Source organism: Plectropomus leopardus, chromosome 1, assembly GCF_008729295.1.
Source record: "Plectropomus leopardus isolate mb chromosome 1, YSFRI_Pleo_2.0, whole genome shotgun sequence".
Taxonomy (NCBI): Eukaryota; Metazoa; Chordata; class Actinopteri; order Perciformes; family Serranidae; genus Plectropomus; species Plectropomus leopardus.
In genome coordinates, this window is record NC_056463.1 from 13910442 (window position 1) to 13936507 (window position 26066).

The window sequence follows — 26066 nt, forward strand, 5'->3', positions numbered from 1 at the left end:
AAGACACTGAGCTGGTATTGTAGTTCTCCCATAAACCAGCCTTTGTGGTATTCATGTGTCTCCACAAACAGAGAGCGGCAGAGAGAGAGAGAGAGAGAGGGGAAGGGAGGCAGCATGAGAGGGAGGGAGAGAGCAAGAGGAAACAGATTCTCAAGACCTGGACGAGCCGTGGGAAAAGAGGGGTCTTGTTGAGGAAAAGCAAGAAATGTCTCAGGACATTCCTTTGTGATTACACAGCCCTGGACAAATCCAGACATTCTTGCAGTTATTCTGTGTCTTAAGGCTCAAGTTTAAGTCAGTTTCATGAGTGGAGTGTAAACAGCAACATCTTCATGTCCTTAGAATTGTTGTGACACATCGTTACAGTTACGTTTTGTAATTTTTAAAGCTACTTGATTTGGGGAAAAAAATCCAAACTTGAGGAAAAAGCTGTGGTGGATGAAGTACCCAAAAAACAAGGTCTGTTTTTATTTTTTTTGCAACTTAAACAATTTAAAGAACAAAATCAAATTTTTCTTTCCCTTTCATTCCTTCATTAGTCCATCTGTCCCTTCCTCATTCTTTCCCTATTTTGTGGTATCTAATGAAAATGCTTAGGGGAAATGTAGAGAAGCAAAAGTATACATTTCATTCAGGAAATGTGAGCAAGTAGAAGTAAAAGTTGACAGAAATATAAAAACTTAAGCAAAGCAAAAATACTCCCCAAAAAATACTTAAGAACTTAAAAAAAATATATTATTACTTCGTTACCTTACACCACTATCCCCATGTCCTTCGAGTTCTTGTTAGACATCGTTACAGTTATGTTTTGTGATTTTTAAAGTCATTTCATTTTGGGTTAGGGTTAGGGTTAGGGTTAGGGTTAGGGTTATTGCACCAATTATACTTTTTTATTAATGAGCTTCGCACACAATGAAACTTTTGCACCATGCTGTCCCCGTACAGCCAGAATAAAGAGGTCAGAGAGACAGGTATCTACATAAACAAGAGGATCCAAGTGAGAGGAGGGCACTGTGTGCAAATCTCAGGTTACATGCCCATGATCCTAGCTGAAAGTTAGCTGCCCCCAGTGGGAAAAAAACATGTTCCTCCCTTGTCACAGCTAGCATGAATGAGAAACAGCTCCGAGGAATGCTCCATTATCATCCTATCAGCAGCACTGGGGGAGGAGAGCTTGTAGTCTCTCTTGCAGAATCATGTGTCTGAAGGAGGAAGAAGGAGGGGGGGCGAGCGGCATTGGCCTACAGACCCGCAATTGGTTTGAGCATCCTCCTCCCCAACTTACCAGACCTTGCACTTCCTCATTTGTCTAGGTCATGCGTCCTTTTTTGTCAGTAATTAATCTGTAGCACCGCCTTCCTATATTTATCCTTTTCACTCTCAGTTTCTCCTTCACCTCTTGTTCTGTTAGCCTTGGGTAGATTTACACTTGGTTTTTGATCACTGTTCACTGTTGAATACCTGCGACTCATAATGGATTGCTGGAGCCTTTTAAGTGCCACGTTTTTACCAAGCATGATGAGTGTCTTGTTGACCTTCACATCATAATGCATCTGCTGTGCAACAGTGCTCCCACTCCGCTCCAAAATGACCTTTCGGAGCCCCCTCACACTTAACACGAAGTCAGCGTGTTACAGTTTTTGATGGTAAATTAATTTTACTTGGGAGAAAAAAAAACCCTACACAATAACGTTTATAATATCTGCAACATGAAAGGAAAAGGAATAAAAAGTATATGTTCAGGATTATCTTTGATCAATGGTTCCCGAGGTCTGCCAAATTAGATGCCAGTTAAAGTATGCAAATCAAATGAATGCTGCTAATCCTGGATTTACTGTGATGACGGGATCTGCAAGGCCTTTCAAAACAATTATTCAAATCAATCTAATTAAACCTGTTGAAATTGGCTTTAATTGCTTCCCTGACTAAACAAACACCAAGTTCTGGCATGCAAATAATAGTGCAGCTCAATTGGCTTTTCCAGGGATGTGAAAGGCAAAAACTGTGAGCTGCAGCGCCCCTCAGTGGCTGTTAGCTGCTCCTGTCTGTGAAAATGACGTCAGCCCTGAATAACACTGTGTGTATGTGCGTGTGTGTGCGTGTGTGTGTGTGTAAAGGCTATCTTTGTCACAAAATTACCCATATTCTGGTCATTTTCAGTAAAGCCGGGGATCATCTTCAGTTAATCACAGATAGCAACCACAGAGCTGTTTGTGCTTGCCTTTGAGACAATTATTTCTTATGTAATCTGCACCTGGCTTTAAATTAGCACCTGTATTTCATCTAGACATGTATCCAGAGTGTAGAAGTTAGTGGTATCTATTGGCAGAAATGGTATATAATATTCATAACTGTTTTCATTTGTTTATAATCAACAGGAATTTTTTTTTTTTTGTTAACTTATAATGAGCTGTTTATATGCACATTAGGCACCCAGGTAGTGCTCCTTGGCGTCAAAGCAAAATTTTATAGGCTAAACAGTGTAATCACATCTGTCATGTGATGCTCTGTGGTTCATAAAGACGTTTCATAAAATAAAAAAGTATTGCACAACAAGGTTTACATTGAGGTGCAGATCACTGGCAGTAGACGCGAACGTAGAAACAAATGTGGCACACACTGGTGCCATGTACATTTCTCTTTTATTTAGATGACGTTTCGGCCCTAAGGCCTTCTTCAAGATCAACAGTCATGACTGACAAATTGTCTAAATCAAAGAGAAATGCATATGGAGCCAGGGGCACACAGGAGAAGATTCAGTTCTGTAACCTCACTTTTAGATGCCACTAAATCCTACATAATGGACTTTTAAGGTGGTCATTTTCTTTGTTTTGTATGTCAGCTCTCTCTCCCTCTATCAAATTGATCACCATCTAACAAACATTAATCGATGTCTGTCAACAGTGTAATAAAAGCTAAAATGCCCAAAAAATAATTCAACATAAACCCTATTTAGTTAAACAGGCCTATTACAAAAACCAGCCAATGCTATGACTCTGATAAGCACAATCAGTTATCAAAATATAAAACTTGATGGAAGATTTGCCCACGCGCATAATTCATTTCAACAGCCTCTACTGCTGAAATTTGTTATGTGAAATAATTAATATCATGCAGTTTATGTTTTACGAAGTTTGATTTACTCTGTTCTTGAGATGTCCATGTCAGAGATTTCTGTCTCCACCTAAAAAAATGTTTTGCTGCACAAAGCATTGAAACACCATAATTTCCAAAATCTACTTTTTTTTCAGAAACAAAGTTGCTTAATGTACAGAAACTTCACATGAAAACTGACACGACAAGTTTCCATTAAAAAAAACTCTCTATTGGATAAACTGTCCCTATAGAGCGTGTTCTGTGGACGATGTTATCGCTCTGCTCCAAATGCTTTGTCTAATTAATAGACGTGTTTTCTGTGTTCATGAATCTCACAGAAAAACACTGGTTATGTATTTGGCATTTACTCGGCAGAGCTGAAAAGCATGTAAGTAGCTGTAAGCAAAGTTTTCACTTATTAATTTTGACTTGCATTCACAGTGTCTCCCTTGGGGCAGTAATTTTGAAAATGTCAGAATGCCATGATGCACGTAAGATGCATCACATGCCCCAGTTTAGTCGAGATCCAATGAGTGGTATCTCTGAGATATTTCATGTAAAGTCAGATTCTTGAAACTTGAATTACATGAACTTTTAAACCACTATTCAGTTCAAATGGCCACAATGTAGATGTTTTAAAAGATTTAGTCAATATTTTAATGTATACGCCATTAGATCATCATGGATATAAGTATACTATAAGGACAGTTTTTGCTGTCTCTTCCTATACCATAATGGCCGATATGTTCCTTCATGCCATTAATTATTTCATTTTCTGCATTTTCTCTATCCTTATTGTGCTAAATTCATATGAAGGTTGATCTTTACACATGAACGTCTTTGCTGCTCATCACATTAGGAAGGTGACAAATGTGAGGTTTCTCAAACTGGTGTGCTATAATCGTAATAATCAGAAGTCAAACAGTGATAGAAATATCTCATTGCTGTACCACGTTGTAAAAATAACTGATTATAAGTAGTACGCCAGTTATGACTTTACTAATATCAAAGTATTATCGGCAACATGTACTTGAATATATTAGAAATGCTCATTATTCATAGCTGCATTTAGAATGCTGTGTTATTATCAAACAGCTGTTTTATTACTGTTGCAGATATTTAAATATTTTTTATTTTGTTTATGGGTTTGTTTTGATTTGATATACCCTTGGGTAGTTTAACCTGTTACATGTCTTCATATGTCATAAAACTATCAAATATTTTGTCCATATGCAAATTTTAATCTACAAAGTAACTAGTTGTAAAATAAATGAAGCTGAGTGAAAAGTACAAGATTTCCCTTTGGAATGTTGCCAGTTAGGAGCATAAAGTATTGAATGTAAATTAAAAAAAAAAAAAAATGTAAACAAAATAAAGTATAACATAGTAATATAGTAGGCTAGTATATGTGCTTGACAATTGTACTTGAGTAAATGTACTTAGTTACTTTCCAACACTCCCTGTGATGATTGCAAATTAAAAATCAAACTCATGCAGACCAGGACAAATGCACATTCACCCCCTGAAATTTACACCAATGTCTGTACACAATGTTGCATCCTTGTACTATTTACTGTAGCCTATATCTGCTATATTCCAGACTTTAACCCCAAACTGTGTATTTTATATCCAGTTGGATTGTCTGGCTTATGTTTTGGGCTGATTCGGAGGGATTATTTGCCAATGTCTCAAACACACGGACAAAAACTAGCTGTGGTAGTGACTTCAAATCCATGACAAATGCAGTACTTAATAATGCTGGATTATTGCATGTCTCATTCCACAGATTTTGTTAATCACCCAAAATTTGTACACAGACCCTACCCTGCAATTTTTTGTTTACTTTTTTGTAAACTTGTTTTCATTCTCATCATTTTAAGTCCAGTAGTATCTCCTTTCTCCTGAGTACTGAAACTTTGCTGTGAAAACAGAAGTAACAAAGCCATACGTTTGAAACATTTAGAGGCCTTGGTGACATATTTTGGAAATGTTGCTGAAAGTGATTTTTTTCTGTCAATTTAGAGTGTATTAAGATTATACCAGAGCTAAAATATTGCATTGAAGAATCAACAATCAGCAGGTGGTGATAATAGTAATACTTTGTTCCAGTGCACATCACAGTGTCTGTACTTTACTTTATTTTTTCATATTTGTGTCAATTTTCACTTTTACTCCCCTACATTTCTCAAATAAAATGCATAATTTACTCCACTAAATTTCCTCAGAGTATTTTAGTTACTTACTAAAAAATTGGGTGGGAAGGGAGAAAGGGAGGAGGGGATGGACAGACAGACTACTGAAGGACTGTGAGGAAAGAAAAAATTGCATTTTGATCCTTAAATGCTTTAAACTGCAAAAAAAAATTAAAAAATAAAATAAAATTTCAAGTGTAATGTGGACTCCATTTTTTGAGGCAGTGTATGTTAGGATGAAATAAATGTAATAACTTTTAGATCTGACCGCTTATCTTTGTGTTAATAGCATTAACTCGACTTTTACTTTCAATACTTAAGTACATTTCATAGGATAAAATTAATTTGGATACTTAGGCACAGTACATATCAGATAGGGCCTACTTAAAAACTTTTAGCCAGGTAATACTATAATGGGCGACTAACTTCTGCCAAAGTCACTTCCTGGTGAGAAATCTGTAGGCCTGCTTTTACTTAAGCGTGGCCCTCAGAAGGAGACTGGGGGGAGTTGTAACATTTTTTTTGTTTTGATGTCATTATTCAAAAACCTCTTGATCTATTTGGAGAAATAGTTTATGTTAACTTGTATCTGTGTTGTACTTGTTGACAACCATCAATTATTTTTACATGCAACATCAGATTCACAATATTGATCAAAACACTGGAAGTCATATGTTGCATCTGCCCCCAAGTGCAGGGGCGATTTTAACAACACACTCAATACCTAAATATACACCAAGGACAACGATAAACCTCCAAGAATATAGATAAAGTTCAAACAATGATATGTCAACTGAATAGCTGATTGCAGTTGAAATGAAACAGTTTGAATCACACACAGTATGAGACATCAGTTTGTCTGTTGGCAGGCAAAGAGGGCTCACCAGTGTGTTTTGTGTAAAATGTTTGTCCTCTTTTACTGCAAACAAATGTACCTTTGAGTACAAATAAAGCAACCTTACATACTTTATCCATCACTGTATACAGGTTTGTATTAGCAAAACAACATGTTGGTGTAATTAATCCCAGAACATATGACAGACTTTCTTACCTTAGCCACGTGGAGGTGCTGTTCGCCTCGGTTTGGGAATTTCTGAGGCGTCAAACTCGGTGAGACGTTTGATTTTATCGTGTCCATAAAAGTGTCTTTTCTTCACGGAGTGAACATTAATGTGGTTGTTCAAATCTTCCTCACGACGCAAACGTGACTGAACCATCTGCATACGGATAATAAACCACCTGAGAGTAATCTCTCCGACCACTCCCTCCGGCTCATTACGAGTCACCTGACCGTCTGTGTCGACAGCAGTCAACACAGACGCCATCGCTGTGCTGAGGCGAGGAAATCAAAGGTGAGGGTGTCTATGCTCACAGTGACAGTGCATCCTGTTAGCATTAATGCGAAATAAGACTTGTTTCGGGGACCGGATGCCTCAAACGAACATCGGTGTAATTTAGCACCACCGATTAAGTTAAGGTAAAATGTCAGGACTTCTGAACGCCAGCTTTCAAATGACAAGCTAACCAGCTAGCTCAAAGCTAACGGGGCTGCGAGCCTCTGTAGCAAACAGCTCTGCAGAAAAACAGCTGAACCACCCCGGTGGCACATCTAAACACCGTCTTGGTAGGTAGTTAATATTTCACGACAACTGGCTTGAGCACGTTAAACACGTCAAACTGCCGTCTTTCGCTTAATCAGCAAGCTTGTGGTCAACTGCTAACGTTATTTTGTAGCTAACCGAACGTTAACGTTACTCGTCGCGAGCTATGGTCGCGAGCCACCTTATGATCATATCTTTATTTATACAGACTGTTTCGACCGGAAGCGGAGCGGTAAAAAACATGAGGGAAAAGTTACATTTAATGTCGATCTACGCGATTTAGTCCAAACATTATTCAACTGTAATTATCTAGTTATTTTAACTGTATTTGCAAGCTGGAGGCAAAGAGGTAAACTATCTAAACTGCTAGCTGTCAGGCCGGAGTTGAACCAGGAAAAGTAAAAATTAACTCACATCGAAAATTTAAGTTTTTACTTAAAGTCAGGGACTAACGGTAAGCTACCCAATTTCTCATTTGACGTGTTGCCAAAGCACAATTACTATTAAAACAATGTTAAAGTAATTTAAAATTAACGACAGATCACAAGTAACAATATTAGCAAAATAAATAATTAAATTAGTTAAGAAAAAAGAATATACAGTTAAGTAGTGTATATATATATATATATATATATATATATATATATATATATATATATATACACACATCTCATATGTCTCATATGTGTTAACGATTAACATGTTTTGCATATAGGTGTGTATGTGCACTACTGTGTGAGAGGTTGTTTAATGACGGAAAATTGACATAATTACACATACATAAAATATTTATACATATATCGTATATAGTACTTAATGTTTGAGGTCATTAAAAAATAATAATATATTTCAAATTCACAGAATCAAGTGTTAATAGCTTTAGCTGTCTCTTTCTGATCATACATGTTGTATTGGTTACACCTATTTCCACCTTACTTTTAGCTATTTCTGTTATATTTTGCATCCTACTGCTGACTAGTTTTTATATTTTGCTCAGGTTAGTTAGTTACAGTTGAGTAGAGTTAATTTAAACCTTGTTAAAACTACTGCAATCTACTAAACAAACTATTTTGCAGTAAATCCACTGTTATAATGTTCATTGTTTCATAGAAGTGTTGATTCAGTTAAATGATTATTATGACTAAGACTGTGGTTTGTGGTGCTGTTGCTTTTGTTGCCCTCATTAACCCTAAATGGATCGGTCAAAATATTCCCAACAACTTAATGTATAAGGCAGCACGATCCTACAGCACCACAAACCACAACCTTCATCTCACTTCTCTGAGACCGTTGCAACATAAATAAACACTGAAAGCTTTGTGAAGGTGGGATTCATCGCTCACTAGGAGACATGGCACCTGCAGCTTCTTTCATGGCAATGAACAGCAGCAAATGGGAATATTTCAAGTTTTATACATGCAAAATATTTTCTGTACTCCCCAGACACACTCGTCAGACTGCTTCTATTAAACTGTTTTGTTTTATGCTAAAGCATTTTATGTTTCCTATGTTTTGGGGTGATTCAAAGGTTTAAGTGCTGTGTTGTGGTTTAATATGTTTGTTATATGTTATTTACTGCTGGTCGTTTCAGTCTGACAGGCTGCTGGCTGGCTGAGCTATCTTTGTCCACAGGTGCCATAGCTAATGTCAATGGATCCATATCACTACCAGGGACTCACTCACACTGCACCACCTTATGTCAGGAACTCTCAACTCTCCCACTCACATCCTCTGTACTTTTGGCTTTTAGCTGAATGCATCAATAGCACTCAAGTAAATTGCAATATTCTCATTTTTTTTATATAAGTAACCTTGACTGTGCACTGTGTTGGATTCAGTAATGCAGCTTAATAATGAATGATCTCAGTGTCTCGTGACTGTTACAGAGCACCTTGCTCTCTCAGAGTGCTACTGCTTGCTCCGTGGAAGTGTCATGTTCATGTGAAAGAGTTCAGTCCCAAAGATAGGCTCTGTGACTTTGATACCAAGTCCAAGAAGCAGCATGCTGGCAACTTTTAGTGTTTACAGACACACTGTCACGTGCACTCTGTCAACAAATCAGACATGCTCGCACAAACCGCCCCACCAAGCTTTATTACTAGACGTATTTAGAGGTTGCAGCAGGCATTTTAAAAGTCTTTGCTGCGAGGTGTAAACTTCCTGCCCTGTCCCGTCACTGGGTGGTGAATAAAAGATGGATCTGTGAGCATTTCTTCCTGCTTCCTGTCAGCTCATCTTGACTGTGCAATAATATCTTTTGGATTTCTCATCTTCACATCGCAACAGGCAATCCGTGATGGACTCCAGGTCTCGCAGACTTCCTTTTTGTCTGTCCAGCTCAAGGTCGTCCTACACATCCAGTCCAGCAGTCTCCTCCTCATCACTGGGCTCCAGTAGGTTGTACAGTAGGGACACTGTGCTGAATAATGACCGCTTCCCGAGGGCGTCATCAGCTTACAAAGCGGACTTGGACCACCAGGTAGGCCGACTGCACAGCCCAGTTTTATACACAGTGCACACCCGTCTACAAATTTGCCTACAGCCTTCTGGATAATTGACTCCTGGTTTACAGCATCAGTCTTGGTGTGTTGTATATGGTTGCATGCTTTTGTTTTTCGGGGTTTTTTTGGTAGGTATGTTTTAGCTGTCATGTTAGGTGAACACCAGCTTCATCTGATTTAGCCTGCTAAAGGTCACAGGGGGACAGCTGGAACAGTGTTGCTTTCAGTGGGATGAAACGATCAAGAGCAACAGTGACAACAACTGCGCTTATTGGGCCTCGTCCACGCCATCCCGCTCTGTTTCTGTTCTGCTTGAGGCTTTCATCATCTGTTTTTTCCAGTGTATTCCAGAGAGACGGTGTCCAAGTAAGCTCTTTTCTCACAGGTTCCCACAGGAGCACGGTACAGTAGCTAACCACATTTATCAGTGGAGCAACAGCAGACACTTCGGAGGTCTTTTTATAGGGCAGCCTAGATTCCTTGGCACACGTTGTGTGTATTTCAGTCCTGCTGCTCGTCACAGTCCGTCTCAAAAGATAGTGTTACTGTTGGCCTGGGCCCTGTCTAGTTCCTGTACTTTCCAGAACAGTCCAGAACAGATACAAAGACCCAAAAAAAACTGCCAATTGATTTTTTTTTCTTGCACAATTTAAAACACACAATGACAAAAAACAACATCCACGTTAACACATCCATGTTAACATCAGCTCACGCACAAATTGGAGAACCCAATCAGAATATTGCTCCATAGAGCAACTATTTTGTGGTTGTCCCACTACTAAAATACAGCAAAAGTATGTATATATATATATATATATATATATATATATATATATATATATATATATATATATATATATATATATATATATATATATATATATATATATATATATATATAATTACTGTTTATGCATATATATATATATATGCATAAACAGTAATTAATGTTTTAAGTTTTGCCTTCTCTCCTTGTGAAGAGTTCCAGTTTCCTGAGCTCGTCCAGAGACTACAGCAGCTCTGACAGTCGCTCTACCAGCTGGAAGTTGCCCTCTTCTCTGACATCCTCCAGCAGATCTTATGATCACCCGTGGACCGAATCCTCGCTCAGCAGTCGGAGCAAACCGGTACTGACGCCCCACTGTGTCATTTGTTTTTGTCAGGCAAAATACCGCCCTCCTCAAAACATTTTTAGGGGAAAGGTTAGAGTGATATTGCTGAATGAGGTCATTGAAATTTATTTTTCAATGGTCGCCTTTCTTTTCCCAGACTGATTCTGAGGCGAGGTTGGGAATGCGCTCCAGTCTGTTGAACGCCACTGATGACGGCGATTCTAAAAGAGCCAAACTCTCATACAACAGGGGACTGTACTCAAGAACGGCTGGCACCTCAGCTACAGGATCCACCTATTCCAGTACTGGGCTCAGCAGTGGCAGAGGTACATATACCACCTTTTTACTACAGTTGTAATATCTTCATCTGTCACAGATAAGACAAAATACGAACTTATGTTTTACTCGACCATTCCTGCTTCAAAGTAAAAGCCCTTTGACAAACTTTTTGACAGAATCCCTTTAGTTGTTGACGCGAGGCATTTTACTGTGAAACAATGGCAGGACTGTAGTTGATGATGCAGTAGCTTGCACAGCTTCATAATTGTGAGTAATAATTGTAGTTATAATAGCAGGCAGCTCTGCAGCAGCTGCCACAACTAACAATGTGAACACACACTGCTCACGCATGTGATGTGGCCCAGGTGTAACCTCAAGGGCAAGTGATGGGCACTGCATGCAAACATCCTTAATACAGCCTCTCCACTATAAAGTTAAAGGAAAGATGAGGGTCCATATTTTGAGGGTATTTAAAATCACATTGTCTGGATTTCTAAATACCCTGGTGTACTGTAATACTGTCCTATTGCCCATACCTACTTCCCATTAGTGTTTAACTGAAATGGAAACTGAACCAAGCAAACCACCGAACAGTTTGTCTACTCTTTTGTAACAGGCACGGGTGAAAAACAAACTGACGCCTATGATTCATCGTGGAGCTCATGCCGTTTACTCTCACGGTCGCCATCTTCCTCTTCAAAGCCGCTGTTGTCCACGAGAGAGTTGGAGACAAAGAACGAGCCCAGCCTCTCAGGTCTAGGAGAAAGAAGGATCAGGACTCCTGGACTGGCTTCGTCATTGTGTAGGCATATTTTGAAATGTAAACACACGAAACCTGTCTAAATGTCTTGTTACTTATGAGCCAGTCTCACACTTCTGTCCGCTCGTTTCAGATCAGACAGACAGAGTGACCTCCACATATGCACAGGGAGCACGGCCCAAAGAGACTGCCTACTCTCCCTCCTTTTCTTCCTCCTCCTCCACTGTTAGAGAAAGCTCCCTAAATCGCCACCTCCCATCTTCCACCTCCTATCGATCCTCTCCTCTTGTGCGAGACTTCAGCAGCAGGACCCCATCCCGTTTCTTGAGCGGCTCATCCGCCCTCCACTCATCTCAGGGACAATCAAGAAACCCTGACTCTTCTTCAGATAGCTCCTCCTCTTACTCCTCGCACAGCTCCAGGTACACTACTCCCCTGCCCACATCGGAGGCCACGCTTCCTCCAAGGCCGGCCCCAGAAGGTGGAGAGCCAGAGGGCCGGCGCTCCGCTCGGGGCCTTTTGTCCCGTCTCTTTTCACGGCGCTCCAGCCAAGACTCCTCTAGTGGATCGTCCAGTGTTCGCTCCCTCGACGAGGACAGTCCATCGACTGGTGGAGAGTCTGTGGACAGTGACGAGGGAGCTCGCAGTGTGGAGCCCGAATCAGAGGCAACCTCGGGTAGCTTCAGGACTCGTAGAGCAGACCTCGCTCCTATACAGGAAAACCGCAACGATGGCTATCGTAGTGGCCAGGCTCCGTCCAGAATGGCGTCGTGGAGAGAGCCTGGCGTCAGCAGTAGCAACAACACCAGCAGTGGAGGAGGTAGCAGCAGCTACTCCTGGCTGTCCTCCTCCCTCCGTGGCCGCTGCCCTCCCCTCCTCTCTCGCCTCAGAAGACACACTCGGGACGATAGCTCACACTCAGCTGCGGGCTTAGAGGAAGGCTACAGCCGTCCACATTTATTGAGAAGGTGGGACGACCTCGAGTACAAAGCAACACAGGAAGAAGATGACGACGAGGACGAGGAGGAGGATGAAGAGGAGGAGGAAGATGAAGGAGCAGTTGGTTTAGAGGCTTTTGGCACAGGTCGACCCTGCAGACTCGAGGATGAAACGTTACCTGAACTCGAAGATGCCTCGGTTGAATTTTCGCCACGCCGCAGAGTCGGAGTATATAACAACATTTCAGCCTCTATGGGTCCATTTGGTGGTGTTGACAGTCAGGCGGACGACCAGAAAGAGAAGCACATTTCCAGTAGGGATCAAGAGAAGCTACGCAAGATAAAGGAGAGGTAACAACATTTTAACATCCAATATGTGCAGTTATTACTTACGTCTTCTAGAAAACTTGGATATAATAAAGTGATTTGGGTATGGGCTTTCTTTCTTGATATAGACTACTGCTGGAGGATTCTGACGAGGAAGAAGGCGACCTGTGCCGAATCTGCCAGATGGGGGAGGAAGTGGCCACCAACCCCCTGATTCAACCCTGCCGCTGCACAGGTAGTCTGCAATACGTCCACCAGGAATGCATCAAGAGGTGGCTCCGCTCCAAAATTGGCTCAGGTAAATACAAACTTTTTACTGGCTGCAGCTTTCACCAAAGCCAAGTCTTGTCAGCCAAGGTGATAACCTTTGTTTTTCTTTCAGGCACAAACCTCGAGGGCATCACAACATGTGAACTCTGTAAGGAGAAACTGCGTTTGAACATAGACAACTTTGACATTCAGGAGTTGTACAGGACACATGTTCAAGTGAGTCGCCATATTACTTCCTTTGGTTAGAGAACTGAATTTCAAAATGTATTGCACCCAAACTGAAATGAGTATGAAACAATTTATGGTTTATAGAAAAATGGAAATTGCCCTTAAACATCAGTATATACGTTGATAATGAATATAGCATGGTATCCTGGGCAGGAATTGCGTGAAACATTTGATGAATTAAAATCATGTCAAAGTACGAGGTTGCATCTATACAGATGATTGAATAAATGAGTGGAAAAACACAACAACTGCAGATGCAGATTTGAACTGTTCTTGATGGCTCCACACACATGGGGTTCTCCTTTTATTTTGCCAGCTATCTGCTGTTATATGTTTAGATAAAAACTGTAAATTGTTTACTGAAAGTGTGGGTTTTTTTGTTGTTTTTTTGCTTCACAGTCAGAATATGACGAGTTTATCAGCAGCGGTCTCTATCTGGTGGTGTTGCTGCATTTCTGTGAGCAGAGGTTCTCTGACGTCCTGGGAGCAGTCGATGCTGCTGGGGTGAGAACACACACACACACACACACACACACACACAACCCTGTACTTCTAAGCTCATTAGGACTCTCAATGACGTGCCTCTTCCTAGTGCAGGGATGGTTTCTCAACTTGCTTTGCCCAGGGGACCACTTTTGCAAAATGACAGAAGGCCAGGGGCTAGTTACTAAACAAAGATTGATAATATTTATCAGATAAAGTGAATAACTACACAAACTAGTTGCAGAAGCCCTGCACAGGTCAGATGTTCACAGGAAAAAAAGACAATTTTGATGCTTTTTTTAATGCACTCGGGCTCCTTATTCATATTCAAGTACACAAAAATATTCCCAGTGGGAACCTTTTTATTTCTATTGTGAATTAGAATATTGTCACTCTATTGCTGACCAGATTTGGCCTATGGTGGCACAAGTTGAGTATCGCCACCCTAACCGTCACAACTACATGCCTAACCCCAACCCTCACCTTTACTCATGTAGATCTCCTCTCTTTTAATCTATCCTGAACCTTAAAGCCAAGTCTGAACCCTCAAACTGCCATTTAAAGGCCCAAAATGTCCTCGCTCTCATGGTGTTGATTTTGAATTGGTCCTCACACAGATAGATGTACAAATGTCCACACACACACACACACACTCTACAGATATCATTGGCCGAGAGATCTGTTTGTCTTTTATTGCTGTCAGACTTCATTACAGTGTTCAGGGGCTCCTGTTTGCCCAGTTGTTTTTAATACATCATAGCATTCTTACACATTGAACCACAGACGCCCCAAGTCCATACTGATTTACACAAAATTTCACAATCTGAAAATGTTTAAATGATGAATTGTGGTTGAGATCTTGAAAAGAGAAACTGCCTCCTTTTCTCACCCAGTTATTCAACCTGGTGAGAATTCTTCATGAACACATGGACAATCTTGAAAGTATGTTGCTCAATCCTTCTCTTCTATGTTTTTGCGTTTGTTCAAAGATAATTTGATTTGCTGCAAGCAAGCTTTTATCTGTAATGTTTAAAGCTGCAGTACACTGAATTATTATATGGCTACAGAATTTGACTTAGTGTGTCTGGGTTCTTGCAGTTCCCCACGCAGAAAGTGACGAGGAGCCGCGAGACAACAGACCATCTATCGAGTTTTCTGACCTGGATGATGATCTTGAAGAGGAGTATTAATTACATGAAAGCAGTGGATTGAGGGTATATTTAAAAAAAAAAAAAAAAAAAAAAAAAGTGGGTCACTCCATGCCATATGGTAGCTCACCCAGTTTTCACACATGCTTCGACATTGTCATGTTCATCTGAAATGCAACGGCACTGAGAAATGCCAAGTGCACAGAACATGTCTCGCCTTTGTTTCCGGTGGCTTTTGCAGATATGCAAACTCAAAAAAATATTTTGGTTGACACCACTGTATTTGTGTTTCTATGAGAGTGCACTTTATTCATTTATAATTTAAGAAGAGTGCAAGTCTTTTTAACTGTTATACCACAAGTGCTTTAATGTTTAAATGAGAAGGCAGGAATTGAAATAGCTTTGGTAATAGCGGTGACAAGGTTGATACTTAAGTGGTGATGGTAAGGCGGATGCTTTTTGAAGAGAGTATAAAAAGTGGCAATTATTCGGGTTTTTTTGTCCGTTTCCTTTTACATTTCCCACTGAGAATATGTTTATGAAAAACAACTTAAACCCATCAATAAATTTTCTTTGTCTATGTTTCAGTGTTTGAAATGCTTTATGTATGTCTGTAAATCTAGTTTCATGCTTTCAATTTTGGAAATAAACACTGAATGCAAACTGCCTTATTTGTTAAGCCTTCCTCTTTATTATATATATTTACTGTTATCTATTTATGGTTCAGGCACAACATAGTTAACAGAAAGGTGTTTCTTGTGATAAGCAGGTAGATTTCTCGCACTGATGTTGATGGGTAATTCTCGATTACATAGTACAGTATGTAATAAGAAAAAAAGTCATAGTAAAGTATGTGGTCAAAAATCACAAAAAGTCATTATTCAGTATGGTGTCAAAATAATGAGATAAAGTCATAGTATAGTTTGTTGTCAAAAATCATCAAGTCAGTATAGTGTATTGTCAAAAATCATTTATATAATTTGAAACATTAACTAATAAATGTGAAGCTTTTTAAGACAGAAATGCCCCGTCAGAACCCTGTCACAGTGATAAAATAGAAAAAGACATTTTTTGAAGACAGAAAATTTTATTGGAAGGACACTGTACCTTATTTAAGCTTGGTCTGTTTAGGAATAACAGAAAAGTTTAAAAAAAAACAGAACAAAAACACCCACACTAACACCTACACTAACATTTGGTGTAAAACTTGATACGAATGTGTTAACAAGCCGTATTGATTCCAAAAAGTGAAAGGAAAGCTCAGGCTTTTGACATTCAAACGACTCAGAGCATCTTTGGTTCATTCTCAGCTATAAAACATATTTACAACGCATTCACAGCAAATGCAAGTGCAATTTGAATGTCTCTCTCTCTCTCGAAAAAAAACGAAAAAAAAACCTCTCCAAAGCTCGTTGTGCTTAAACATAGTGGCAACTGCAGCTTCACGACATTATTAAAGTGCGTTCTTGCTCAGTAGTTAAGTGCATAGAAAAGTCAGATCAACATAAATTATACAAACACGTCTGAATCATTTTGAGGCTAAGACGGTGTCCTACGTCTTTAAAACTGATCAGCAGGACTTTTAAGATGTTTCTTTCATCATTTAAGTATAGCTGCGTATTGACTGAACAAGAAAATACACTAAAGATAACCCTATCCAAACGATTTAATACTCCCATTTCTTCTCAAGCAGTGATGTTTAAAGGCACAGTCAGTGAGATTTTCATCAATCCCTGTTTTTTCTTACTTTTTAAAAGGCACATACCAACTACAAATACCAATGTTTTTTTTAACCAGAGTACAACCTCTTTACAGTTTTTTATGGGATTTTCTGAAGTTTGGATTTATCAGTTGTTTCCAACTCCTTTCTAATGAATGTAGCTTGCACTCGCTCCAGTAGCTGCTAAATGTCGCTAGTTGGCGACATATGCTCATTTGCATATTTGTGACATCATCGCACATAAATGACTTTTAATTGCTGAATTAGATTTCGTAGGAAATTTGAATGGCCTGAGAGCTATGGTGCTTTTACTATAGTGCACCACTTTCTAGTGCTTCCAATTCAGAGTGTCAACTTAACCCCAGAAACCACAGAAACTCACTGCAACTGACCTCCTACCTGCCCCCCACCTATTAAACAAAGGAGAGAACAGCGTGGGAGAGACCCCACGCTGATGATGTAGAGCCATGGACTGGGATTCAATGAGCAGCACACTATATTTCTCTTTTTTCCTGATGGTCTGAATTACTCACTAATGCTACAGTCCATCACCTTGGAGGTCACACCCAGTCCAGTACAACAAGTTGTAAAAACCAAGATGTTAGCCATACCAGTCCAAGCCAGCTTAGCCATAGTTAGCAATACCAATTGATCACAGCGCAATACACTGTATTTTGCACATACACTGTAGCAACATGTCCACAGAACGATGTTGGACAAAATCGTGAAAAAAAAATGTCTTAGTATAGTACGTTATTGAAAATCATGATAAAAGTCATAGAATAGTATGTCATCAAAAATCATGAAAAAAGGTCATAGTATATTGTCTTCAAAAATCGTGAGTTAAGTTATAGTCCAGAATGTCATCAAAATCATGACAAAAGTCATATTATAGGATGTCATCAAAAATCATGAAAAAAAGTCATGTTATATAGTATGTCATCAAAAATCATCAAAACTGTGTGTATTACTGTTTTAGTGAAATATAAATGAGACAGAAGTTGCTGATAAACACTTTCTGTTTGTTTGAGATGAGGACTCCCTCGACAACTAGATGATATATCTCAAGGGGTTATCCTTTCAATAAATTTAACTAAATATTACTGCAGCTTTTACTACTGCTGCTACTGCTGCGATTTGGTAATCCAACTTTGGGGAATGCTCCACTCGAAATTTCCAACTTTGGTGGTGGAACACAACATAAATTTGTCACAAGTCGCTCTTTTAGAAATAAAGTTGCTAAGAGGGTCTGAAAAGTTAAATCTAGCAAGAAAGTCATCAAGTTGGCAACACTGGCTGTTGCTCAGGCCATCAAATTGGAGCTCAACGTAAAAAAACTCAACAGCAAAAATCTCTAATGAAATACAATCAAATGTTTACATAACAGCCACAGTCTTTAGTTTCTTACTTTTCCTTGTAAACAGTTATGGGTCATACTTTGGTAGCGAATTAGCTCCAACTCTATTGACAGTGAAGTCTTGGCATTATTCTGAGTGATATACACTGTGTGACAGTGCAAGTCAAAGAAAAAACAGGTTTTGCTGTATTTTCAGGTGAACTGGCCCATTAAAAGTCTATTAATTAATCCATTAATTTTAACTGTGTGGAAATCAAAAGTTGAAAACTGGAATAGATTGAGTAATGGTAATTACATTTTAAAATTATGAGTGGATGTTTAGTTTCTGATACTATGGAGACATTCATACATCAGTGCAATTTAACCCCAGTTGTAATGTTGAATGGGAGTTTTTTTATCGGGTTATATATTTCTATAAATCAATTCAAAATATAAAAAAAACAAATAATGGAACTCTTAACATCCCACTAATGTCACTGGTCAACTTTTACCAGACAGCATCAGCCCCAGTATTTACATTCGGTATAACACTGGGCTCTCGATAAACAATCTAAAATAACCCAAATTAAGAAACTGTATTGGCGAATATTCACACTTCTCTAACAATATTTACAGTTTAAACATCATTTTAGAAAGTTTGCAGGTTCGAGCAGGATAAATAAATAATTTAAAAAAGGGGAAGGCTGTATCTGCTCTTGCTGATAAGTACTCACATGCACACAAGGCACATCAATACTCCCTGAGGCGGATTATTTAGGCGAGCTCAGTCAGCGTCTGTTATGATACTGGTGCCATCCGAGTCATCAAAAGTCCTCTTGTAGCGGACAGTAGAGGAGAAGTGAGCTCTTTTCTTCTTATAGATGATAAAGCCAGCGACTGCAAGGAGAGCGAGGACGACCACAATGAAGAGACCCAGCGCCACATGAGAGCCTCCAGACTCTGAGGACACAAAATAGAAGTTAGTTAGTCAAAGGTTTAGTTGGCTTTAGCTGGTCGAAGATGGTCCTGACCCAGTTCTTGCTGATCTTTTATTGTTTGACATGCTGGTGTGACAGCCTATCAAGCCGTGCACATTTACCTTTATGCATAACACACATAAGACTTAAAAGATTTATGCCCTTTGCTTTTCATACTTTCCCCTTCATGACACTGTTATTTCTCCATACTCAAGTGCATTGATTTGGTTTCAGTTTTGCAGTCACTTCAATGGATAAACCATCACCAGCTGGTATGACCAGCTAAACCATCAAAAACTACACAAAAACATACCTTAACCTGGTCAAACAAGCTGGTCAGCCAGTTTAACCATCTTAAACTGGTCGAGCTGTTTTTTTCAGCAGGGTTCATACAGCTTTTATAAGTTCAGAATCTCTATGTAAGAGAAACTGATTAAGATTTAAATGTAACACTTATTTTCACTGGTATTAGTTAGCAAGACTTTTTATGCACTTGTATATATATATATATATATATATATATATATCAAAATTTGGTCACAAAATAGTTATATTCTGTGTTATTGGGCACTTCAACTTTTTCAAGATACTCCATCCACCTGACAGGTGTGGCATATTAAACAGCCTCATTACTAAACAGGTGTGCCTTGAGATGGCCACAGTAAAAGGCCACTCCTAAACTTGCAGTTTTATGTGGAAAAAAAAACTTTTTTGAGATTTAAGATGAACTGAATGTTCATTACACTACCACAAGCTGTCTCCAGTTTCCTTTCAATGACTTTGGCAGTATATCAACCAAACACACAGGAGCCACACCAGCTCAGGACCTCCACATCCTGCGTCCTCACCTGCAAGATCATGTGAGAGCAGCCAACCAAACAGCTGATGCTACAACCGAGCAACAAACAAGCGGCGCGGTGCCTAAACTAACAATGGCGGCCGTCAGTGTCAAAGACGTGTCCAAAGATGCAGTACAGAAGCTCCTTTATTTCACACAAAAGCCGTCAAACGGCTCTTCACTACACCGTGGAGTTAGCGTTAGCTAGCCTTTGCTTTTTTGGTAACGTTACAGCTAAATTCACGGACGTCCTATTGTCAAAGAAGAAAAATACTAAAACTAGGTTGAACAGATAGCGGCTATTAGCTAACTTAAGCTAACGTCACCTAGCAAAGTTTGCTGCACGGTGACGTTATAAACGATGTTCACATCGTGTGCCATGAAAATATTAGATGAAAATAACTGTTGCTAACGTTATCTAACCGTTTAAAGGCTAACTTTACACTGACGGGTATCATTTGGTTCAAACAAATGGTAGCATTTACGTGAAATTGGTTAAACCTAACGTTAAATCATGACGCCGCGTCGCAGTTTGTCACCAATTTTTTGAGAATCTCACCTACAAGCTAACTTAGGCTAACATTACCAAGCACAGTTTTCTTTATTGTGACGATTTACAAGATGCTGTGAACACAATGTATGAGGTTATATATACTGTCACTTTGCAGCAAATTTTGCTAACACTATGTTGTCTTACCTTAGAACAAATGTTGACATCCTTTTTTGCTATCTACTGTAGGTTGAGCTGCCACGCGTCTTAATCCAAATGAAACACTTTGCTCTGTTTATGTGAGGTTTAGGTAACGGATTAAAACACACTTAACTGCGTACATTTAAATAAAACCGCAGGATGTCCGCGCTCATTTTGTAGCTGCACGAAATGTGATTGGCTAGTGGCGTTCGAGGGCGGGGCTTAACTGAAGAATTGCTGGTCAAAAACTGTCAGAAACATGTATGTCTTATACAGCTTGGTCAGAAACTGTCTCAGGGAAGCTCATTTGCCTATTGTCATCATCACCAGGGTCTTGGCCTGACAGCATTTTGTCGTCTGGCACATGTTCCAATATCTGCCAATATACAGCAACTTTGCACAGCTGTTGAAGAGGAGTGGGCCAAAAACCCACAGGACCATCAACAACCAAATCAGCTCCATGTGAAGGAGATGTGTCGCATTGCATTAGACAAATGGTGGTCACGCCAGGTACCAACTGATTGTGTGACCCAAAAAGCACTTCTGTAATGATCTGAAATCCCAAAAGATAAAACTTCAAATTTTGGAGTAGCCTTTCACTGTGACCATCCCATGGCACACCTATTTACTAATGATGCTATGTAATGAGCATGCTGATCTGCCACACCTGTCAGCTGTAAGCATTATCTTGGAAAAGGAGAAGTGCTCACTATAACTATAACTATAACTATAAACTTTGAGAAAATTAAGTATTTCATGTTAATAAAAATGTCTTAGATCTTAAATTTCAACCTGCCAGAAATGGGAGCAAAACGAAATAGTTGTGTTTCAGGTTTTGTTCAGTGTATTGGACTGAGACACGCAAAACCATGACTACTGTCAATAAAATAATGTAACTTCTGAAAAGGTGGAGCTATGCTGCTGAGATTCAGTTATACATACCCATATTCTCTTTCTTGCTGAGAGTTAAATAGAAGGATTGATGTCCATGAATTAACATGTTAAACAGGGTTACTACAACTGAAGGCACAACTTTTTAAGACTCTTTTGGTGCTACTTGATTTGAAATTTAGGACCGATTTTACAGTAGCCAATTTTGATGGAAAAAAACCCAACTTACTGAAATCAATTTCTTAAGGTAAGGGGAAATTTTATTTTTTTTCAAATATTCATCGTAACATGACGTTTGGGTGATGTTGATGCAAGAGGCATTTGATAAATTATTGATTTTTTTTTTTATTTCATAATAATCCTGCCTCCAATGTCTACACATTTTTTGAAAGACTGACTTGAGACATTTTAATTCCAATTAAGGTCTTATTTTTGGATTGATTAATTTCATGCTTTTTGAGACTTTTTAAGGATCTGCAGGAACCCTAGTTATATATTATTGTATCTTCTTGGCCGGGACTAGAAATGCCTCGGAGTCTCCACTGGTCGCCTGGTCAGGTTAACCCTTTCTGTTTCTGACTGTTAGTGTTGCTTCAGTGGTATCTATCTTACCATATTACTCTCTGCATAAATTTGCACAAGCGCATTTCCTGAAATGTCAAACCATTACTTTAATACAGTCTTGATACTCACTTGCTTCAGTTTTGCAGACGACACGACTGAGGCTGTTGCTGCAGCTGACAAGTTTCCAGATTCCTTTGTCTCCTGCCATCATGACGGCACAGTGGGGCTCCGAATTCTTCCAAGTAACCTCAGTCTCAGACTTCCAGTTAGAGTAAGCCAGAGCCGAGCCATCATGCCACGATACAGGCTTACCTGACAGAGAGAATGAGGAGATAATGACGGGAGAAAGGGAGAGGGACTGACATCACTATTTCACAACACAAATGTCACAAGTGATGTGTTTCTGAGTGATGGTGAGGGTTAATATCTGAGTCAAATGAAGCGAGTTGGGTACAGCCCTAGTATGGATAAAATCTTAATTGAAATACTTAAAAACTGCAGATTTGACATGTCATTTTATCTAAATCCTCAACAACATTTTACTGTCTTGCTATCATTGAAAATTGTGTGTTTTACCTTGAGAATCGAGCTCCATGTCGAGCCACACTCGACTGGTGATGAGATGGTCATCAAACATGTGCTTTGACACAAAGTCGCTCTCCTCTTTGGTTTTTAAGGTCAGTAGTTGAGCATCTGTCAGCAGAAAAAATAAAACAATTGGTGGGCAACAGTTGCTTCATGTGAATACTAATTATAACCCTTCATACACGGAACAACAGCTCACCCATGCTCTGACAGATGCTCCTGGCCCGCTCCATGCTGTACACGCTGTAGTTGTAGAAATTCATGTCGAAGGCGTAACAGTGATCCTCATGCTGCACCCACGTGGCCCCAACGTTGCTCTCAGGGCAGTGATTAGCCTCTGGGGTAACCTGCAGTCTGGCTCCTGATTCACAACAACACAGAAACAAGATGGACGACGGTCAATGCCACTTCAACTCAAAATAAGGCCCAGTCCATGCGGACACATGTATGTTTGAAAACGCCGCTTTTCCCTCCTTCGTTCTCTTTTTTTCCTATTAACACACACTGTTTAAAAACCAAAAAAACTCATTCCAAATGACAACACAAAAACACAATTAAAGTGATGTCAAGAGGTTGCTTAACCAATACGCAGTGATAAACCCGTCACCCAAAAACCTCACAAAGAACAGGTAGAAAACCGATCAGGAGTCTGACAAAAACCTGTTACCAGAAGGCTACCTAAAGCAGTGTCCTACGCAATGCACTCTGACGCTTCTGTTTCTCAATATCATGGAAGAGTAACCATACATTTGTGTGTAAGCATAAAAAAGTCCTATAATCAAGGTTAAAGGCAGCATTTTTTTGGTCATGTCCGCAACTGCAGGAAATTTTGCTTAATTTGTGATGTCTCATAAAAGGGGAAAAAAAGATTGATATTTCTCTCTTAAAACTCAGTTTTCTCTGTCTATACATCAACACTGTAAACGGTGTTTCTAAAACTTCTTCACCCTGGACGGAGTTTTACAAAATTCCGTTTTTAGTAACCTAAAATGCAGTTTGCATGTAGACGAAAGCCCAAAATGCATAGAGAAAGCTGCGTTTTCAGATATACTGATGTTTGTGTGGACCAGGCTGAACGCCAGGTTCACACTGCACAGAGAAGTGCCACAGAGTGCGTCAGTTTTCCATAAAGCGCCATCCGCTTCCTTTCGGCACTCGCACTGAGAAATTGGCCTGTTCACACTGGACACACTGCAGCTTAGAGAACTGCGGTACATAAAGCCATAATGTAAAGGATTTAGTGGTGATGGTTTTCTCCTCTAAATCATTGGGAAAAACTAAACCATTCTATGCAGATTTGAATAATTTCCTTTTTCCTATGTGTCGAAAGAAGAACAATATATACTGTATAAATAACATATAAAACACATCTGTGTCTTACTCTGGGAAGGTGTGGTGATGGTGGTGGTGTAGCAGAGGGCGCCGTCTACCAGCGTGTTGCAGCTGGTCCTTACCCAGGCTCCAGCAGGGGTTACAGAAACACAGCTGGCTTCTTGTTTGTTTGAGCTGGAGCCATCCTGTGAGTCAGAGATGGTGGCTTTGTAGTCAAATCTCGTTCCATCAGACCACTCAAAAGCCGAGCCACTGACCTGCACAAAGAGAGACACACAACACGAGACATGTTAGACGGTCGGGTGAAGTGAAATTATAAGCACAGAAATATGATGCGCCACCATGTGATAGAAACTGAAATGAGATATGCGTGGGATTATTTCTGCTCAGATTTTGTTTTTTTCTTACATCCTGGTTGGATAGGCCGATCCACAGTGGGAAGCCGTCTGTCTTGACGATGAGGTTCACATGTGCACTGTGCTGTACATCGTGGATGCTCGCCAGGTGGCCTCCACGCTGATCACACTCTTTCAGAGCCTGGTGCCAATTTAACTTACGAGTTACAACTTCATAAGTCAAGTTGCCGTAATGCTGAAAATCCATGGATGACTTATTGTACTCCTGTTTTGGCTCTTTGGAGGGAAGGATAAAATAATTTCAGTATTGAGAGGTGGACAGAGAAATATGAATTATTAATGTTAAGTGTGAAACACCAACCGTTGTCCAGTTTGCAGGTCACAATGCTCCTTTGTTTGAAGTCTGTGTAAAATTTTGGGTTTGAGATGAGAATCCAGTTGCCGGCAACAGTGAGACCAGCCAGGAACGGTCTATCTACATCCGGCCTGCCATTTGCCCAGTTGGAGTACTGGACATTTGTGCCATCATACCACTTCATCTGGTTGTCTACAGCAGAACAAAAGTACTATTAATCCTGGCATAATGACAAAAACATACACACACTCTAAGGACCATTATTGAACGAGGCTGTTACTACACTACTAACAACAGAAATATATAATAAAAAAACAATTCCTTGTCACATTATTTAGTGTTTCAGTCCTCTTACCTTCATCAGGCAAATGTCATAAAGGCAAACAAACCAGTACCCTTAATATATGTTTACACAGCGCCTCCCTATTAGGGTTTATATTAGCAAGTGTTGCACCCGTTATATAGCACACCGATTGCAGACTGAAAAACAACTGAACAAGAAAAAAAAACTACATAAATGTCAGTAAAACTACTCACCGTTTTCATCTTTGAACAGCCCGAGCCAGACAAAGCGGACCAAGCTGTGAAACGGTACAAGCTGCTGCTTAATGAATTCGTTCTCTTCTGCATTTCGGATGGTTAGGATGTCTGCATCTGCATCTGAAACATAAATGAATCATCATTAAAAACTTTAGCAACATCAGTCTATTAGAGAGAGTTTCATGAGCATACCTCCAGATAACGACACATCTACTCTCACTTAGCCAGACCTATTCCACACTTTGTTTTACACTGTGCCAGCTGGGGAAAGGTATGGCTGAACTCATCGTAACGCCACACTGAGGGAAGAAAAACCTTCTGGGTTGTCTGTATTTTTTTTTTAATGAGGAGTAATCAACCCTTACAATCAAAAGAGCCTTTTTTTAAAAAATCTGTCTGGAGTCACAAAACATATTTGGCCCTTTAATGAAACTAGTCATTTATAAATATGTCTTACCACAAGCTTACCGCAGTGGGCTATTCATGATTATTTGGTATTTTAACTTTGCGGCGTTGGTGTTTAAAGCATAAAAGCATAACGCATAAAGCATATTATCTCTCCATGCACTATTAAATTCTCTATTTTCCACTAAGACTTTTCCTTTTTTGGAATTGGAATCCATAGCTAGCCTAGCTAGGGAGACTCAATAGTAGCCACAGGGTTTGGCAAAATATTGAGGAAAAGGTCTCAGTGACTCACATTTTGACAACTATGTCAACTATGGCTCACAAAATGTCGAAACATTTTTTATACGGTATATGGGCGACGCATTTTAAAATTGGAGAATGTAAGAATCACTTTAGGCCTACAAAAATTATAAAGTAAAACTAAAATATTAAAAAAATAACCATTATTTCCATATAAGTTTTTGTCAAAGCCACAGGGACAAACAGGAGAGGGGCTTAAGAGCTGCAAGTTGCGTATCGCTGGTGCGTAATCATCTTG

The 26066-nt window shown here is 39.6% G+C and overlaps 2 protein-coding genes across 5 annotated transcripts in view; one reads left to right on the forward strand and one right to left on the reverse strand.

Moving 5' to 3' along the window:
- The first annotated feature begins 6552 nt into the window (after positions 1-6552).
- marchf7 (membrane-associated ring finger (C3HC4) 7) lies at positions 6553-15602 on the forward strand. 4 transcript variants are annotated; one of them, XM_042492950.1, is made up of 11 exons: positions 6553-6640; positions 9176-9368; positions 10371-10517; positions 10660-10828; positions 11398-11583; positions 11675-12830; positions 12935-13104; positions 13189-13292; positions 13704-13808; positions 14681-14729; positions 14886-15602. In XM_042492950.1, exons 2-11 carry the CDS (start codon positions 9186-9188, stop codon positions 14975-14977), a joined length of 2361 nt encoding a protein of 786 aa, XP_042348884.1. In that variant the 5' UTR covers positions 6553-6640; positions 9176-9185; the 3' UTR covers positions 14978-15602. The 4 variants fall into 4 exon arrangements, with proteins under 4 accessions (XP_042348884.1, XP_042348905.1, XP_042348899.1 ...); XM_042492965.1 differs by lacking the exon at positions 6553-6640 and adding an exon at positions 6675-6765; XM_042492958.1 differs by lacking the exon at positions 6553-6640 and adding an exon at positions 6772-6912.
- A 400-nt stretch (positions 15603-16002) lies between these two features.
- ly75 (lymphocyte antigen 75) overlaps positions 16003-26066 on the reverse strand; it is a gene marked incomplete at its 5' end in the record, with an annotated part of 32940 nt that continues 22876 nt past the window's right edge. Inside the window, 8 exons of the mRNA XM_042487577.1 lie at positions 16003-18951; positions 22082-22264; positions 22529-22645; positions 22737-22898; positions 23919-24126; positions 24278-24501; positions 24587-24772; positions 25118-25240. Of these exons, the coding sequence (XP_042343511.1) occupies positions 18776-18951; positions 22082-22264; positions 22529-22645; positions 22737-22898; positions 23919-24126; positions 24278-24501; positions 24587-24772; positions 25118-25240 (1379 nt within the window). The remainder of the gene's footprint in view (positions 18952-22081; positions 22265-22528; positions 22646-22736; positions 22899-23918; positions 24127-24277; positions 24502-24586; positions 24773-25117; positions 25241-26066) is intronic.

Excerpts from the sequence above, each read along its gene's own strand:
- marchf7 (XM_042492950.1), top strand. The coding sequence starts at position 9,186 with ATGGACTCCAGGTCTCGCAGACTTCCTTTTTGTCTGTCCAGCTCAAGG. Across the intron at positions 10,518-10,659 it reads TCAGCAGTCGGAGCAAACCG|ACTGATTCTGAGGCGAGGTT; the intron begins GTACTGACGCCC and ends TTCTTTTCCCAG. Across the intron at positions 13,293-13,703 it reads TGTACAGGACACATGTTCAA|TCAGAATATGACGAGTTTAT; the intron begins GTGAGTCGCCAT and ends TTTGCTTCACAG.